Genomic DNA, 17,912 nt, shown 5'->3' on the forward strand with positions numbered 1-17,912 from the left:
AAAAAAAGAAAAATTCTAAGAAGAGAGCATCAGAACTTTGACTTGGCCCATTGACTTTGGCTGTCCTGGCTCCCTAAAAACCCTCTTCTAATCCTATTGGCTTTCACAATTGGCTTGTTCCCTTACAGGTTGTAATTTTTGAACATTTATTGCTGGGATAAAAAGACTGCCTGCATCCCTCTGGGAGAATCTAACTTTTTTGCATAACAGTATGTTCTGATCTAGCCCTAACCTTTCCCTCCTTTCCAACTCAATACTGCAAAGGTAATATAAAATAAGTCTTTTTACGGACCTCAAATGACATCATCCTTGGTGCTGGAAAATGTATGACATATGAAAGAATTACTCACCTGCTTTATGGTTCACTTTTTTAATTGAATCCTAACTTGTGATTAATGTTACTATTCGTTGCTGCTTTTTAAAGAATGCTTTAAATACCTGTTTGTATATATGACAATGCATTACTTACCGTAAAAGCATTTCTGATGGTTCTATCTGCTTAGATTCACACGCTGTGCATAGTCTGACATCCAGTGGTCACTGAGGAGTATCGCATTTTGTTTTCGTAGTGGAAAAGGGGATGTCGACAAGGCGTGTCTATAACACTATCCCTATAGTGACGTGCATTGTACCCACAATCCCTCACGCGTCGAGGTCCCTCTGTTTGGATTTTTTCTGCCCTGAGGGAGCCTATTAGACGTTAGTGAGTACAGAAAAGAGAAAGATTGACAAAGGATGTTTATGTTCCTTCCATCCGAGCGGGGAAGAAGGGTGGGCGCATGTGAATCTAAGCAGATACAACCATCAGAAATGCTTTTACGGTAAGTAATGCATTGTCTTCTGATGTTTGTTAATCTGCTTAGAATCACATGCTGTGCATAGACTAGCGAGCAGTACCCGGAGTTGGAGGTGGGTTGTGAGAAGGAACCAGTTACTTTCTTACCTGGTAACGTTCTTTCGATGGGATGGTCCGACGACATATTCCATATCTATGACAGGTAATGTCCACAGCTGTGCTGCTTTGGAAAATCTTTGGCGTCTGCGTCCTGTGTCGATGACGTCGATGCGCCGTCCCCGAGGACCTCCTCCGACGGCCGACGTCACCCGATGTGATAAGTAGGACGCACAACGCCCATAGCCTCAGTTATAGTTTTTTCCCAGAACGTGTGCCACCAGTTTTCTGCCAGTCAGACACACAAGGCCTTGCGGAACGCAAGCTGCAATCGCAAAAGAAATTCTGCAGCGGGGAAGGCAGGGAGGGAGCGATATGGAATACGTCGTCGGACCATCCCATCGAAAGAACGTTACAAGGTAAGAAAGTAACTTGTTCTTCGAAGGGATTGGGTCCTCCGACGTATTCCATATCTATGACAGACTCCCAAAGCAGTACCAAGCAAGGAGGTGGGAAAGAATTTAGAATACAAATTTAGCATGCCCAATCAAATTGCGGAATAGAGAACTGCCTTGCCAAAGGCCAGATCTTGCCCTCTGAGGGAATCAAGGGAATAGTGACATACAAAAGTATGTACTGAAGCCCAGGTGGCTGCATCACATATGTGACGAATAGGAACTCCCCTCTGCAGGGCAGTAGACGCTGCCACTCCTCTGGTAGAATGGGCCCGCAAGCCAGCCGGAGGGTCCTTAGACGCCAAGCAATAACACTCGGAGATAGCTAAAATAATCCAACGAGACAGCTTGTCCCAAACGCTTCCCAGCGTAACCAATGAAAAGTTGATCGTCCACTCTGACCCGGGACATGCGCGAAATATAAAAGCTCAACGCTCTCCGAGGATCAAGCCTATGGAGCCTCTCCTCTTCCTTACCAGGATGTGGAGGAGGAAAGAACGCCGGAAGAACAACCTTCTGGCTCAAATGAAAATCCGAAACCACCTTCGGAAGAAAAGAAGGACGAACTCGAAGGACAACCCTGTCCTTGTGAAACACAGTGAAGGGTGGCTTAACTGAAAGTGCCTGTAACTCACTCAATCTGCGAGCGGAAGTAACTTCAACCAAAAACACAGTTTTCAGAGTCAATAGCCTCAAAGGGCAAGAATGTAAAGGCTCAAACGGAGCACCCATAAGAAACTGAAGAACAAGGTTCAAATCCCAACCTGGCACCAAAAAAGGTGACGGAGGGAACACATTAGTGAGCCCTTTCAAAAACTGCGAAATTAAAGGAATCTTAAAATAGGAACACTCTTCAGACGAGCGCTTAAATATGGACAGCGCCGCCAGGTAACATTTAATGGTCCCCACGTGCAAGCCCCTGTGGGCCAAAGAAAGCAAAAAAGACAAAACCAAGGGAATGTCGCATTCAAAAGGATCCACATTCTGAACTCTGCACCAGTCGCAGAACTTTCTCCACCGGCACACAGACTTTGTTGCCGGCCGCCTGGCCGAGAGCAACACCTCCATCACGTCTTCAGGGAGGTCCCAATCCTTATACCTCAACCTTTCAGAAGCCAAGCGTGAAGATTGAGGGATCTGACCTCTGGATGGAGAACCTGACCCCCCCCTCCCGTGAGAGCAGATCGTCTCCAAAGGTGGAGGGCAGATGGACAAGTCTAGAAGGCCCGGGTACCACGTCCTCCGGGCCCACGCCAGAGCAATGAGGATCATCCGGGAACCGAACCTCCGTAGCACTTGCGGGATGACGGGGACTGGAGGAAACGCGTACAGCAGTGGGAATGACCACTCCACCACGAACGCGTCTCCTAAGGCTCCTTTTGGAGGAAATTCCCGCAAGCAAAACCTTTCGCACTTCCCCAAAGGGCGAAGATCTCCAGGAGAATCTCCTGAGCCAGCTCCCACTCGTGAGAGATCGTGCTCTGCCTGCTCAGAGCGTCCGCCGTCTCCGGCCAGATGAACCGCTGAGATCGAAACTTCCTGCTGGATGGCCCAGAACTGGAGCAGCATCGCCTCCCTGCACAGCGGAAGTGACCCTGCCCCCCCCCCTTTTTGTTGAGGTAGTGCATGGCCAACGTGTTGTCCGTCAGAATCAGGACACTCTTACCGCGCACAGTAGGCAGAAAAGCCTTCAGGGCTAGCCTGACGGCCCTCAGCTCCAACAGATTGATATGCAGTCTGGACTCTGACGGAGACCAACGACCGCTGACTGTCAACTCGTTGGCATGAGCTCCCCATCCCGTGAGGGATGCATCCATCACGATCGTCACCTCCGGCCAGGGCAGCCAAAATGGGGCCCCCTTCATCAGATTGCCCTCGACGGCCCACCACAGAAGGTCCCGGGCTACCGAGGGCGGCACCTGAACAGGGTCCGACACCCTGCCGGAGGACTGAGACCAGTGGAGCTTGAGTGCCCACTGCAAAGATCTCATCCGCAGACGAGCCTCTGGCACCAAAAGAATGCAGGATGCCATGAGGCCGAGCAGTCTCAAGAACTCGGACGCTGGGAGATTCTGGGCAAACTGAAACTTGTGCACCATCTGCTGAATGTGAAGAGCCCTCACCTGAGGAGGAAAACACTGCCCCAGGGACATGTCAAGCACTGCTCCGATGTACTGGAGCCGCTGCGTTGGTGTCAAATGGGACGTCTTTAAATTGAGGGAGAAGCCCAGCCTGTGAAGGGAGTGGCAGGTGACGGACAGATGATCCAGGACTTGCTCGGGAGAGCTCCCCCTGATCAACGAATCGTCCAGGTAGGAGTAGACGTGAATCCCCCCCCGTTCCTGAGATGCGCTGCCACCACCACCATGAGCTTGGTGAAAACCCTCGGGGCGGAGGTAAATCCGAACAGCAGGACCCTAAACTGAAAGTGCGAGTCGCCAACCCTTGTTCCTCTCCGCTACAGGCACCAGTTCTATGCCGACTTTCTCCAGCAGGGCTTGAATTTCCTGCCCAAGGAGCGAATCCGGACTCTTCAAAGAGAGGTTCCCTGGTGGATTGTCGTGAGACCTCTGCCGAAAAGGAAGACAGTAGCCATGGGTTATGATCTCCAGAACCCACACATCTGAAGTAATGGCTTGCCACTCTACAAGATGCTGCGCTAGCCTTCCCCGAACCGGCGAACCATGGGACCTCGCCTCATGACTGAGTGGTAGCGGCTGCGGCGTTGCCTGAGGGCAAAGAGGCAACTGCCCGAGCGGCCTTGGCACCTCGAGTACCTTTGTTTCCACCTCTGGCACTCTTACGATGACCTCTTTGACTGCTAGCTCCCCTCGCTTTACTGAAGGACGAGTAATAGCGAAAGGAACCTCCCCTCCATTGCTGTCCCCTAGGACGAAAAGGCGGAGGTTGGCGAACTGCAGCGCCCAACGACTTCGCTGCTGCTTTGGAGGTCTGCAACCTCTCAAAGCTCTCGTCAGCCTTGCTGCCAAAAAGGTGTTCACCGTTAAAAGGCATGTTGAGAAGCCGGGACTGCACATCAGGAGCGAACCCAGACTTCCGAAGCCACGCAAACCTGCGCATTACGGTGCTCGCAGCCGTGGACCGACTGGCGCAATCCGCCAAGTCCAAACCCGACTGAACGGCCTCACACATAGCATCCTTGCCATCCTGAACCATAGCAAGGAAACCATCCCGTTCGTCCCCTTCGGGAATATGATCAGCTGCTAAAGCAACACAGTTCCACAGAGTGTGTGTGAAACGAGACAAGGCACATATGGAGTTGGCCACCTGAAGCGCCATACCCCCCGAAGAAAACACTTTCTTTGCCCAGCCGTCAAAATGTTTGTCGTCCCTATCCGGAGGGATGGTAGGATACGACGCCTGCTTTGCCGGGGCCGTAGCCGCCTGCACCACCAAACTCTCCGGGGTGGGGTGCCTAGACAAGTAGCAGGGGTCACTAATGGCTGGACGGTATTTTCGCGACAAAGACTTGCCCACTGCCGGGAGACTCTCCGGAGCAGTCCAAGCCGCCGCCACCCTTCTCTGCAGAGCCATATGAAAAGGCAAAACCGGGTCAGTGGGAGGACCGAGATCAAGGATGTCCGTGAGATCATCCTGAACGAACTCCCATGGGGGAGCTGACCAACCCAAGTACTAGGTAACCCGAGACATAAGGCGCCGATATGAAGAATCGGCTTGAGTGCCAGGCTCCGGCCGACAAAACTCCACCTCCGGAGAGGTGTCCAGTCCACTGGCATCATGCAGCGACTGCCTCAGGTCATCAAGCTGGCTATGGCCCGAGATAAGGTCATCTGGAACCGTAACTGAACCAGGCCGCCATCAGAACCTTCATCACCCTCTGAAATGTACTCCAGGGAAGGAGAGGAAGACCTCTGCGGACCAAAGCAGTGCCGGACCTTAGCCATACCCTTTCTAGGGGCAAACCCCGTGCCACGGGGACCCTCCGACACCACCGCCTCGAAAGGCGCCGGCGTCGATAGAAAAGGCATCGAGGGCGCCGAACGAGTCGGCGTCGACAGAAAAGGCGTCGACGTCGAGCGAATCAGCGTCTACGACAGCTGCAGCGCCGCCAGCATCGGCGGCGTCGACACAGTCCTCGAAACCGGAGCTCCAAGCGTGTCTCTCGACAACCTGGGTGCCGACGGTGTCGACAACCCCCTCGAAGACGGAACCTCGAGAGAAATCGTCGATGACCTCGGCGCCACAGGCGTCGACGTCTTCTTCGAAGATGGCACAGGATCACGCGGTCTCGAGCGCGTCGAGGACCGGGAACTGGAACGGGCATGGCGAGAACGGCTACCCTTGTGCGAGCGGGACCTCTCCCGCGAGCCGTGCCGACCTCCCGAAGGCGTACGGGCGCCGTCTCTCGACCGGTGCTGACCGACCCCACTCGGAGGCGCGGACGGACCGGTGCCCTGCGATTCCCTAATCGCTAGCATCTGCTTCCCGAAGGAAGCCCATTCCTCCGGTGTCGCTTGCATGGAGGGATAAGCGACCCGCCGACGGGCGGAGTCCTCGGAAGAGGACGGGGAAGGCGACCTATGCCAGCGCTTCCTGGAATGCCTAGAAGAGGCGGAGGAGTGGCGAGACCGACTCCTGGAAGGAGACCCACCGGACTTCCGACGACGACGCGGAGAGTCACCCCTAGAGTCATCGGTCGAAAGCCCCGCAGACCTCGACTTCCGGGGCTTAGACACCCAGCCTACCGACAGCTTCTTCTTGCGTTCCCGCAAGGCCTTTGCAGTGAGCGACTGGCAGTCGACAGTCGTCCGTATCGTGGGCCTCCCCGAAGCACCAGAGGCAGGCGTTGTGCGAGTCTGTGACCGACATCTTGGACCCACAGTCCCCGCAGTTCTTGAAGCCCGGACGCGGGGTCGAAGATGAGAAAGACATCGCCACGAACAGGTCTTCACAACCAACCGAACAGGTTCAACGAACCGAGAATATAAAACAGCAACTCCAACGATTCGAGGCGTACCGAGATTCACGAAGCAAACACGTTTGTGGAAAAAACGGAACAGAGGCTATGGGCGTTGTGCGTCCTACTTATCACATCGGGTGACGTCTGCCGTCGGAGGAGGTCCTCGGGGTCGGCGCATCGACGCAGGACGCAGACGCCAAAGATTTTCCGAAGCAGCACAGCTGTGGACATTACCGGTCATAGATATGGAATACGTCGTAGGACCCAATCCCCTCAAAAAAAGATGTCTTAATACTGCTTGTCCCACCTGGGAATCAGATCCAGAGTGGGCATCTAGACAGTAGTGTTTTGTAAAGGTGTGTACAGAACTCCAGTTTGCCGCTTTGCAAACGGACTCAAGAGGGACATTTGCAATGAATGCTATGGAAGCCCCAGTCCCACAAGTAGAATGTGCTCTCGGCTTTAAGGGTAGTTCTCTCTTAGCAAGAGTGTAACAGAGTGATGCATTGGACAATCCATCTAGATATAGTGGATTTTTAAACTGCACCTCCTTCTCTTCCTGCTGCCACTGAGACAAAGAACTGATTAGTCTTTCTCAGAGGTCTAGTTCTTTCCATATAAAACATGACGGCTCTGCACACATCTAGTGTATGCAGGCTCCTTTCTCCTAAATTTGAAGGGTTTTGAAAGAATGTTGGTAGTTTTGACTGGTTGACATGGAATTTTGAAATAAATTTTGGTGCAAACCTAGGATGTGTGCGTAGAACCACCTTATCTTTGTGAATTGTTACAAAGGGGTCTAGTATAGAGAGCGCTTGTAGTTCACTCACTCTCCTAATGGAGGTGATAGATATTTAGAAAGCAGTCTTAAGAGTGAGGTCCTTAAGGGATGCCTTGTGCATGGGTTCAAAGGGTGAGCCCATAAGCCTGGTAAGTACCACTTTTAGGTCCCATCCGGGAGCTGGGTTGGCTATAGGAGGGTGTATCCTATTTACTCCCTCCATGAAGGCTTTAATAACTGGGACTTTCCACCATGACACTTTGAGTTGACAAGTGGTGTATGCGGAAAGTGCAGCTAGATGAACTTTAATAGAATTAAAGAGCAATCCTGAGTCTAATAAGTGAGTCAGGTAAAGAATAATATGTGTGAGAGAGCAGTCAACGGGGTTGATGCTCTTATTTCTACACCAGATGACTAATCTCTTCCATTTGCTAGAATAGCAGTAACGAGTGTTAGGTTTTCTAGCCTCCCTAAGAATGTCCATGCATATTTGAGGGATCTGTAAGTGTCCAAATTCTATGACCTCAGGAGCCAGGCTGCTAAGTTCATGGTCTGTGGGCATGGGTGTATCGTCTCACCCCTGTCCTGTGACAGCATGTTGTACGGGCAGGGTAGTTTCATCGGTGGAGACAGACATCTCCATCAGGTGAGCGAACTATGGTTGTCGGGCCCACATAGGGTCCACTAGTATCATGGTGACTGGTTCCTGGTGCATCTTATGCACTATTTTGTTGAGGAGAGTCGGAGGGGCGGGGGGAAAGCGTAAACAAATTTCCCCGACCATATTATCCAGAGACCGTTCCCCTTGGATCAGTTCTGGGGGTACCTGGAGGCGTAATCTTGGCATTTCTACAGAGTTACAAACAGATCTATTTCTGGGAACCCCCATTGTGTGAAAACGTTGAAGACGATGTCTTCTCTTAACCGCCATTTGTACTCTGCGGGCAGAGGGAAGTCTCTGCTGAGTTCGTCTGCTAGCAGACTGAGTTCCCCTGGTACATGTTGCGACAACAGGAACATGTGTTTGAGAGCCCACTTCCAGATGTTCTGGGACAGCTTGGATAGTCCTGTAGAGTGCGTGCCCCCTTGCTTGTTCAGGTAGTACATGACTGTGGTGCTGTCAGTGAGGACCATCACTGCTTTTCCTTGCAGGTGTGCCTGGAAAACCGCTAGCAGTTCCAGCAAGTTTATGTGTTTGGACGCTACACCTGGAGTCCAAACTCCATGTGTAGTCTGATGGGATAGGTGAGCCCCCCATCCTGTGAGGGATGAGTCTGTTGTTAGAGTGGCTTCCACTGCAGGGGTGGCGAATGGTTTCCCTATTACCAAGTTTTCCTTCAACCACCACCGTAGCGAGAGAACCAAGGCCTGCGAGACCACCACTAGATCGGCCCATTGTCCGCTGGCCTGAAACCACTGGCTGTTGAGCCACTCTTGCATTGGGCACATGCGCAGGCGCGCATGCGGTACCAAATATATACATGACGCCATCATTCCTAGCAATCGCATTGCTTTGCGTACCGTCACCTCTCGACCGGCCACATATTGAGGGATCTGAAACAGCATATTTTGGACCCTCTCGTTGGAGGGGAAGACGAGGCCGTCCTTTGTTCGAATTAGAGCCCCTAGGAATTGTTTGATCTGGCTGGGGTCTAGGCTGGACTTCTTCTCGTTGATGGAGAAGCCCAGTTGGAACAAAAGGTCTACAGTCTTGGGTATTTGAGAAGCATGTCTCGTAAGAATCCCCCGTTATGAGCCAATCGTCGAGGTAAGGGTATACTGGGATGGACAACCTGCGCAGGTGGGCCGCTGCCACTGCCAGTACTTTTGTGAATACCCTTGGCGCTGACGCTATGCCGAAGGGTAGCACTCTGAACTGGTAGTGTTTGCCCTTCATCATGAACCTGAGGTATTTTCTGTGCGCTGGAAACATTAAAATATGATAGTATGCATCTTTCATGTCCAGTGTTGTCATATAATCTCCCTGTGAAAGTAGGGTCATTACTTCCTGTAGGGTCACCATGCGAAATTTTTGAGGTTTGACAAATTTGTTCGCTGGGCGCAGATCTAGTAGAGGGCGCATGGTTAAGTCCTTTTTGGGTACAAGGAAGTACACTGAATAAATACCTTCCGTTCTCTGTGATAGAGGCACAACCTCTATTGCTCCTTTTAGTAGCAGCAGTTACACTTCTTTAAGAAGGATGGCGAGGTGCTCCGGTGATAAGCGTCATCCCCTTAGGGGTCTGTACTTGGGGGACCGACTGACTTCTATGCAGTAACCGCGGGCTATGGTTGACAATACCCAGCGGTCTGATGTTATTCCCTCCCATGCTGGTAGGAAAGATGTTAACCGGCCCCCGACCGGCGATGCATGGGAGGAGACCGAACCTTCGGGTCATTTGGTGTTGGTAGCCGGGGATCCTCTGGGAGTGGGGCCCCGACCTCTACCCTTGCCACGGCGTTGTCCTCTGAGTGCATTGGCCACTGGTTCCCTGAGTAGAGGACCAGTTGCCTGCAGTGTACTGCTGTTGTTGTTGCTGCCGTTGACGTTGGCCTCGAAAAAAGCGTTTGTTGCCGAATCCTCGCTTATTGCGAGGCCTTGAGATTTGGTCTAAAGTCTTTAGGGTGTCGAATCCTTCTTCGCAGTCTCCAGTGCGTCATCCACTGCTTTCCCAAAGAGGTTAGAATCCTCCATTGGTTTATTAATGAGTGACGCCTGAGTTTCTGGCTTAAAACCTAAGTTGCGGAGCCAGACATGATGCTTCAGAAGTATTCCCTGGATTAAAGAACTAAAGAACGGCCAGCAGTTTCTGCAGCATCAAGAGAGTTTTTAATGATGCACTGGTTAACCAGAATTCCTTCTGTTGCCGTGGTTAATAAGCGAGTTCTTAAGGGCTCAGGGACTTCCTCGAGGTCTTGCCGTAGTTTTCCCCATTGGGCATCAGCATAACTTGCCAGTAGGGTATTATTATTGGCAATTCTGGTTGAAAAAGCTGCCGAGGCTGTAATTCTTTTACCCAGGGCGTAGCGTTTCTTTCCTTCTTTGTCTGGGGGTGCTTCGCTGGTTGATAGCGGAACCCCTGCTCTTTTCCTTGTGGTAGTTACCACCAAGGAGTCTGGAATTGAGTGACCCTTAATGTATATAATGGGTTCGAAGGAGAGGGAGTAAACAGTTTTTCAATTCTTGGATTGACCTCTCTGACCAGCGCAGGTGTAGGCAGCGATGGGGTGATTCGTCTCTTAACTGAGGCGAGGAGGGGAATGGTTTGACTAGTGGGAGGTTTTTCCTTAATGATTCCTTCTACAAAAACAGTATTGGGAGTAATTTCCCCAGTTTCAATCTCAAAGTGCGCTGCTGCCTTCCGTAGTAGCGCGTTGAAAGTGGGCTGGTCATCTACTGGTGACGGATTCCTGACCTGTGTGGTCTGAGGAGAGGGAAGGTTTAGGATCTCAGGGTCTGTAGGCACTGTTGGTGACTGCCAAGGCTGTGAGCCACCTTCATCTGGGTCTTCCTCAAAGCCCCCCCACCCACCTATGTCAAGCTTTACCTCAAAACCTTCTTCAAGGTTCTGTTGGTCTTCACTATCTAAGAATTCCTCGTCCTCTTGGAAGTGAGGGTCTTCTTCAGTGAGGTCATAAGTATTAGATTCCTCTTGAAGGGGGTTAAATAGTCAAGGATATTTAGCCCTGGGGTCCTCATGAAGTACGTCTCTTGGCCTCTTGGGTGTTTTATGTTCAGGAGTAGACATAAATCTATCCAGTTTGTCCATACACGATTGGAATCTCTCACAAGTCCACATGTGGTAACCCAGGGCGGTCTGGAGGTGAAAAAGGAGGCTCTTCTGCCTGTAGCCGTCTTGATCTGTGCCATAACGTCGAGGATAAAGTCCCTTCGCCTTCTGAGAAACCTTCTCGTAGGCTAGGGCCTTCTTTCGACGGTGGAAGCGGTCCCTGCTTCCCTTCCGCCATTGTTGGCGTTTCCCTGGACTTGTGAGCGGTCTTCGGAGTATCACTCGCCGCCCGTTTCTGGCCGTCAGTGGAAACTATACGTGCCAAGCTCTTGACGATTAATTTCTCAGTCGAGGGTTCGTCTGGCGTCGTGCTGGGCGGTGACGAGTCTTTTTCGGCGACAATAGCACTCTTACGAGGCGTGTCGCCTTGCGTTTTGGTGGTAGCGCCCTTGTCTGCAGGTAGCCCAGTCGCTAGTTGCATCTGGGGTGGCGGGGAGGGCTTGCGACCCTTACGGTCGGTGGAGGACGCCGGTGGGTCTGGCATCTCCGTTGGCGCTATGGCTTTCTTCGTCTTCGACGAAGAAGTGCCGTGGGTTGTGTGCTTATGTTTATGCCTTCTGTGTTCATCAGTGTCGCTGGGGTGTTCATCCCCATAAGTAGGGCTTGAGCCGAACTTGTCGGGCCGGGGACAGACACCGAGGAGAGGGTACACATACAACTTCCGAAACGGAGGTCGGGTTATCACTGTCCTCGTCCCACTCGGCGGCGGGTGAGGAATCAGCTCTAGAAATAGCGTAGCCTGCCCACCTCTTGACCTTGCGGTCCTTTAAAGTTTTTGGGCGAAGCAGTTTACAGGCCGCACAGCCTTCCTCGTTGTGGTCGAGGGGTAAGCAACGGTTACACCGCTTGTGCTCGTCTTTCCATGTGAATTTGCCCTTACAGCGTGGGCAAAATCTAAACAGAGTCCTCTCCATAGCTGAGGATACAGATACAAGTGATAACGACCCCGAAGGAAAGGGGCGGGGGGAGAGAAAGGCATTCTTAGGAACAAACAAACATCAGAAAAATATGTATACTATAACTGTAAGTGTGTAAGTGTTTACCTGGATACCTGTATTTACTGATTTCATTATACAGCTCTACAAAAGATTCCCACTCACACAAGACCATGGAAAAATGATCACTAAGTACAGCAAACCATTCTGGGTATCTATTTTTTTTTATTTTTATCGGCAGAGGCATACAGCAAACACATACATCAGAGCAAGAAATACATTCAGTGTACATATGAAGCAAAACTAACGGTAAGAGCAGCTTTGCAACATGTGGGGGATCAGTGGATCGTGACGCACCACAAAGTAGAACACTTCATTATGTGATCAAGGAAGAGCCACTCACAGAAGTGCTCTCCTCTTGGCTGTGAAGGTAGCTGTTAAATGCAGTCCAAATGTTCTTGGGGCGTGAGTGAATAGGAAGATACTCTTCTTCAGAGTTTCGATACCAAGTAAGCAAATTTAACCACTTCTGAAATGTAGGGGGAGAGGAACTCTTCCAACTTTGAAGTACGCATTTCTTGGCCACAATGCAAGTTATATTTAGAAATTTGGCCATACTTTTAGCCCCACATCTTTCCATACCCCAAACAGGACTCCATCGGGTCAGGGTCAATAACAGTGTCACTGATCTCAGATAAAGTCCCTATGATTTTCTCCCAGAATTCTCCCAGTTTATGGCATTCTCCGCCTTACAGCGGGGGCAGGAGTGCTGGATGGTACGGCCAAATTTAGATATCCTGAGAGGGGTGTAGTACAGCCTATTCGAGAATTTTTATTGCATGGCGTGGTAGCGGAAATTGAGGGAGACTGTTGGTGTGCGAGCACATTTTCCCCCATAGGTGGTCAGAAACAAGGCCCAGTTCATCTGCCCATTCGTTGCGCACCCTGGAGGGTCGAGTCGGGGCATTCGTTAATAACAGTTTGTATAATGAAGAAACAACGACACAGGCTCCACCTGAATTAGCGATGTAAGCAATCCCTGGCGAGTCCAGGGGCTCATTGGGAAAATCAGGCCAAGCGGCGCAAAAGGCCGCGCAAAGCCTATAGTACTGCAGAAACTCTAGTGCAGAGCGAAAGTGGCCCGGCCTCCATGTCTGTGGGTTTATGAACTGCCCATCGGGATAGAAGTCTGTTAGTGCTGGATAGCCCAGGGTACCCCAGTGTCGTGCCAGGGCTGTGTCGTGTGTAGGCTCCAGTCCGGGGAACCGCCAGACAGGGAGCCACTTGTAGTAGGGGTGCTGTTCTGCTGCAGGACTGAACAACCGGCCCCAGGCATGCACAGTGGTTCCGACTGGGTCGATGGGCGAGTCTGGTGCATACTGCTGGTGCAATATGAGTGTCATTACATTAACATCAGCTGCTGCCAGGATCTCCAGCTTGACATGGGGGCGGGAAGGGGACCCAGGATACCTATGGGAGGCATATTGAGCTTGTGTCGCCAACCAATACGTCAGGTATGGGGCGGTAAATCCCCGTCTTTCATATGGGAGCGTCATACCTGACCATTTTTTGCACACCGCACCAGAGTGCCACAGGAACCGCACGCACAGTTTGTGTAGTCTTGTAAAGTATGGCCCCCCCCCTGGCCAGATGGGTATGTTACTAAACGTGTACAATAACTTCAGGAGCGATACCATCTTGATGAGTGAAAGCTCCCCAGCAAGTGACAATGGGAGGGAGCGCCAGCGTACCATTTTGGACTCGCCTAGCTTTGCTGCAGCCAGGTTGTTGTCTGCTAGCAATGTATCTTTAGTCAGGGACACCTGAACCCCGAGGTACTTAATCCCGCCTAGTGACCAGCGGATTGGGTATTCAGTGGCCCGTTGATGGGTGGAGCTAGTGAGCAGAAAGACCTCAGATTTTGAATAATTGATTGTGAATCCCGAGTAGGAGCCTATGCGAGTGATAACTCACAGAATTGGATCGAGATGGATAGCGGGGTCCCTGATAAACAATACTACGTCATCAGCGTAGAGAGATATAATGTCAGGGGTTTCTTTTAGTCGTATTTCCTTTCGAGAGTGCCGTGCTCTGATGTGGTCTGCCATTGGCTCTATCGCCAGAGCGAAAAGAATCGGGGAGAATGAGCAGCCCTGTCGGGTGGCTCTGAAGAGCAGGATCAGAGTGGACGTCAAGGAGTTGACTCGAACTCTGGCCACTGGAGAGGTGTATAGTAGTTTGATGTAACTGATCATATTAGGGCCGATGGCCATCGTCTCCAGCACCAACCACGTGTACCATATCAAACACTTTTTGAGCGCAGAGAGTGACCGCAACTGCATTTGAGCCCTGATCGATCGTGCCATAACGTTGAGCAGCCGCCAAATGTTGTGGGAAGTGGATCTCCCTGGCACAAAGCCTGCTTAATCTCATGGACCATGTGTGTCATAACTGGGAGGAAACAGTTCGCTATTACTTTGGCAAAGATCTTAGTATCCAGATTCATGAGCGAGAGGGGCTTGTATGAGTCGCATTCATCGCTGGGTTTACCAGGTTTAAGTAGCACCGTTATAACGGCCTTGCGCAGGGTGGGGGGCGGGGGGAGAGCAGACACGCGGAGTGACTCATCCCATACCACCAATAGCTTGGGGGCCAGCATGGCTACGTGTTCCTGGTAGAATTCGGCCTTGAACTCATCGGGACCCGGAGCTTTACCTTTAGGGAGATTTGATATGGCGTCTACTATTTGTCTAGTAGAATCGGGGAGTCTAGTTGGTCCCTGGTTGCGGGGGATACATGTCGTGGTTATCAGATCGAGGAGATCCCTCATATGCCATTCACTATGTTCGGGGGGGTTGAGAATAGAGGTTTGTATAGAAGTCAGTAAAGATGTCCAGTATCTGTTGGTGAGACCACAGCGCAACACCTCAACCGTCCTTGACACAATCAATCTGGGCCTGTCCCCACTCTCCACTTGTTAAAGCCGCCAGTGTTTTGCCGGGTCTATCTCCGTCCCCATACCTCCGTGCGGCCTGTGGACGGCTAAAGTATTGGACCTCCCTGGTGGAGTGTGCATTGAACGACTGGAGTTCCTCACTAATTAGGTCAAGAGTGGCAGGTTTCGGCTGATGTCGAACAATCCCGCTCCAGCTCTCGCTGGAGTCTTGCTGGAGTCGCTCCAAGTCTGGACTTGGAGCGACTAAGGTCTACTCTTATTGTCTTTAGTACTCCTGCCTCCTTAGATATGGACATTCCTCCGATATAAGCTTTGAAGGCGTCCCAATGGACACCAATGGTAGTGGCCCGAGGAGTGTTGTGCTCAATATAGGACTCAATTTCCGCTAAGATGTCAGCTCTAAATACAATGTCCCGAAGGGCAGCAGACTTGAATCGACATGTGTTAAATGTTGGGGCAGGTACCCCCAACTCAGTTCTGGGTATCTAAAAGGTGAGGAAGAGGTTATCATAGAAATGAAAATCTTCCCCAACATCAGTCAATCAAGTGATAGTTTACCTTGAATTCTGTCTTAAACCTTGCAGGACCACTATGATGGCTTTTCCTAGTACCCTACACCAGTAATGCTTCTCAAATTGCATCCTAAAGGTCTTGAAGGATTTCCAGCAGCTGTTCCCCTGAAAGTAAGGACTTGGTGCGCCTGGTAATGAACCATAGAGCAAAGGTTTAGAAAACTTCTTTGGCTCCACTGCATCAAAGCCAAACAAGTTCTAGAGGAACATGGACCCTTCTTTAATGTGTGTACTTTGTCACAGTGTCTGTGTGTTATGGAACCACTTTGAAGCTTTGTATGTGCATGCATCATGTATCACAATGCATTTATAATGGGGCTTTATGGACTTAGTACACTAATTAGGTCAATTAAACACGGAGGAATATCTGTAAATAAGGTCAAACGCAGAGGCGTTTTACACATTCACTTCCCTAGTTTTAAATCAGCTTTCCTCACAAAAGGGTGAATTATGATGGAAAGGGAGACCTAGGCTTAAGAGAATGTATCAATACATTTTTCAAGGCCTACCACAAAATGTATATAGATGCTTTAGGAAGAAGGCAATGACAGCATCATTACATCATGTTTTACTTTTGCTTAAAAATACAGTTAATCACATACCTATAATTTTTCTCTGGTTCGTAATGTTGCTGCATGGCTGGTTTTGGAACACTCACAGGAGCTACCACAGGTTTGGGTGCAATTTCTGGAGGCTAAAGAAGAAATCAGTATATTTAAGATTACATCAAAAATCCAACTTTACAAGGCAAATGTGAAATGCTTAGCGATATTGTTAACTGGTCTAACCCTAAACTGGTCTGTGAGGACAGTTTATCTGAAGTCCAACTAAGGGCTTAGTAAAACCATTCAACAGAGACAGTACAAGACTCCAATCTTAGTGCCACACCAGAGTGTATGGTAGCGTAGGCAGAGCATACAGACTTATCTTAGGAGGGAGAGAGGGCTGTAAGAAAGCACACTGAACCTGTAGTATACCAAGGATTATAAAAACTAGATTAGTACACAGCTTTGCCCGGGATGTCAATTCTCAGATTTCTTTTCATATTCCACCGAAATAGATGAATATTGTTGTTTGCCACAAAGGAAAAACGCGATACATGTTAATTTCACTAATTAATTGACCCCCACATTTTCATTTATTTCCAATATTGTTCTCACATGAATATCATATTTGTATGCTTACTCTGATTATTTTTGTGTGGCCATTTATGCTGCTAAACACACCCTGTAAATAATCAGAGTAAGGATACAAATATGATATTCATGTAAGCATTTCAATTGGAGGTAAATTAAAATTTGGTGTTCAATTAATTTGTGAAATTAACATGCATCTAGTTTCTTGCAAAACCAATCAATGGAAACAAAGACACTGTTCTTAAAAAAAAAAAAAAATTGAAAAATAAAAATAAAATAAACACAAGACCAGTTTTGCACAGACAGCGCAATGAGCACTTTCTATAAATGACCTGTAGATGGCACACGGAACACCTCAAAATGTAATGCTGAAAAACAAAAACAAATAACCAGGTTACTCACCGTAGTGACCACCTTACTCCTAGTCCATAGTCCCCTTCCCCCCATACTTCTGGGACAATCCTCCGTCCTGTGGGACGGGACCAGAGCGCTTTGTAAAAGCATCCAAAAATGTCTGTTTTTTGTTTTTGTTTTTTAGCCCTTCCTCTCTTTCTACGTGGGGCCCGGCATGCGGCCGTAACTCCGCCCATTTCGGCTCCGCCCCGCGCATCAGTCTTTTTCTATTGCCAGGTCAGAGACCTTTTAGCAATAACAGAGGAACCTTATTAGAGGGGACGGCGGACGGGTGTATGGAGGAAAAGGGACTATGGACTAGGAGTAAGGTGGTCATTACAGTGCGTAACTTGGTTATACTCCTACGCCCCGTCCCGCCCCCTTTCCTGCATACTTATGGGAGATTCCCAAGCACTCCTTACAAGAACTATGGGTGGATGGAAAAATACCTTACTGAAACAGGTTCTTCAGCACAGCCTGACCAAACTGAGCATCAGCTCTTGAACTCCGGTCTAGACAATAAAGTTTACAAAATGCCGATGGGGAGGCCCAAGTAGCTTCCTTTGCGATGGTCTCCCAGGGGACATATTTCTGAAAGGCAACTGCGGCTGCCTTGCCCCGCACCAGGTGTGCATGAATACCTTTAGGAGGCTTCAGCCCTTGAACGGTGTAAGACTCCATAATGCAGGCCGCGATCCATCGGGAGATGGTCGCCTTAGAGGCCCGCTTACCTTGTGGATTACCAAAGGTGACGAACCGTTAAGAGCTCCTAAGTTCGGAAGTTCTGTCAAGATAGAACTAAGAGCCCTTCTAACATCCAGACAGTGTAGAACCCTTTCCGCCTCTGAAGCAGGGAAAAAGACCGGCAGGGAAATAGACTGGTTTAGATGGAACTCAGAAACCTCCTTCGGCAAGAAAGCAGGGATTGTCCGTAGGACCACCTTATCCTCGTGAAAAGCCAAGAAGGGATGCTCCACTGACAAAGCTTGAAGCTCACTCATGCACCTTGCCGAAGTGACGGCCACCAAAAAGGACACCTTCCATGACAGGTGCTTGAGG

The 17,912-nt window shown here is 50.0% G+C and overlaps 1 protein-coding gene across 8 annotated transcripts in view; it reads right to left on the bottom strand.

Moving 5' to 3' along the window:
- The window catches only part of TJP1 (tight junction protein 1), a 2,827,266-nt gene that overhangs the window by 260,970 nt on the left and 2,548,384 nt on the right, over positions 1–17,912 (bottom strand). For all 8 annotated transcript variants that reach the window (XM_069624936.1, XM_069624933.1, XM_069624931.1 and 5 more), the window contains one exon: positions 15,927–16,018. In XM_069624936.1, the coding sequence (XP_069481037.1) occupies positions 15,927–16,018 (92 nt within the window). The remainder of the gene's footprint in view (positions 1–15,926; positions 16,019–17,912) is intronic.

This window comes from Ambystoma mexicanum, chromosome 11 (assembly GCF_040938575.1).
Source record: "Ambystoma mexicanum isolate Mex_15411 chromosome 11, UKY_AmexF1_1, whole genome shotgun sequence".
NCBI classification, from domain to species: domain Eukaryota; kingdom Metazoa; phylum Chordata; class Amphibia; order Caudata; family Ambystomatidae; genus Ambystoma; species Ambystoma mexicanum.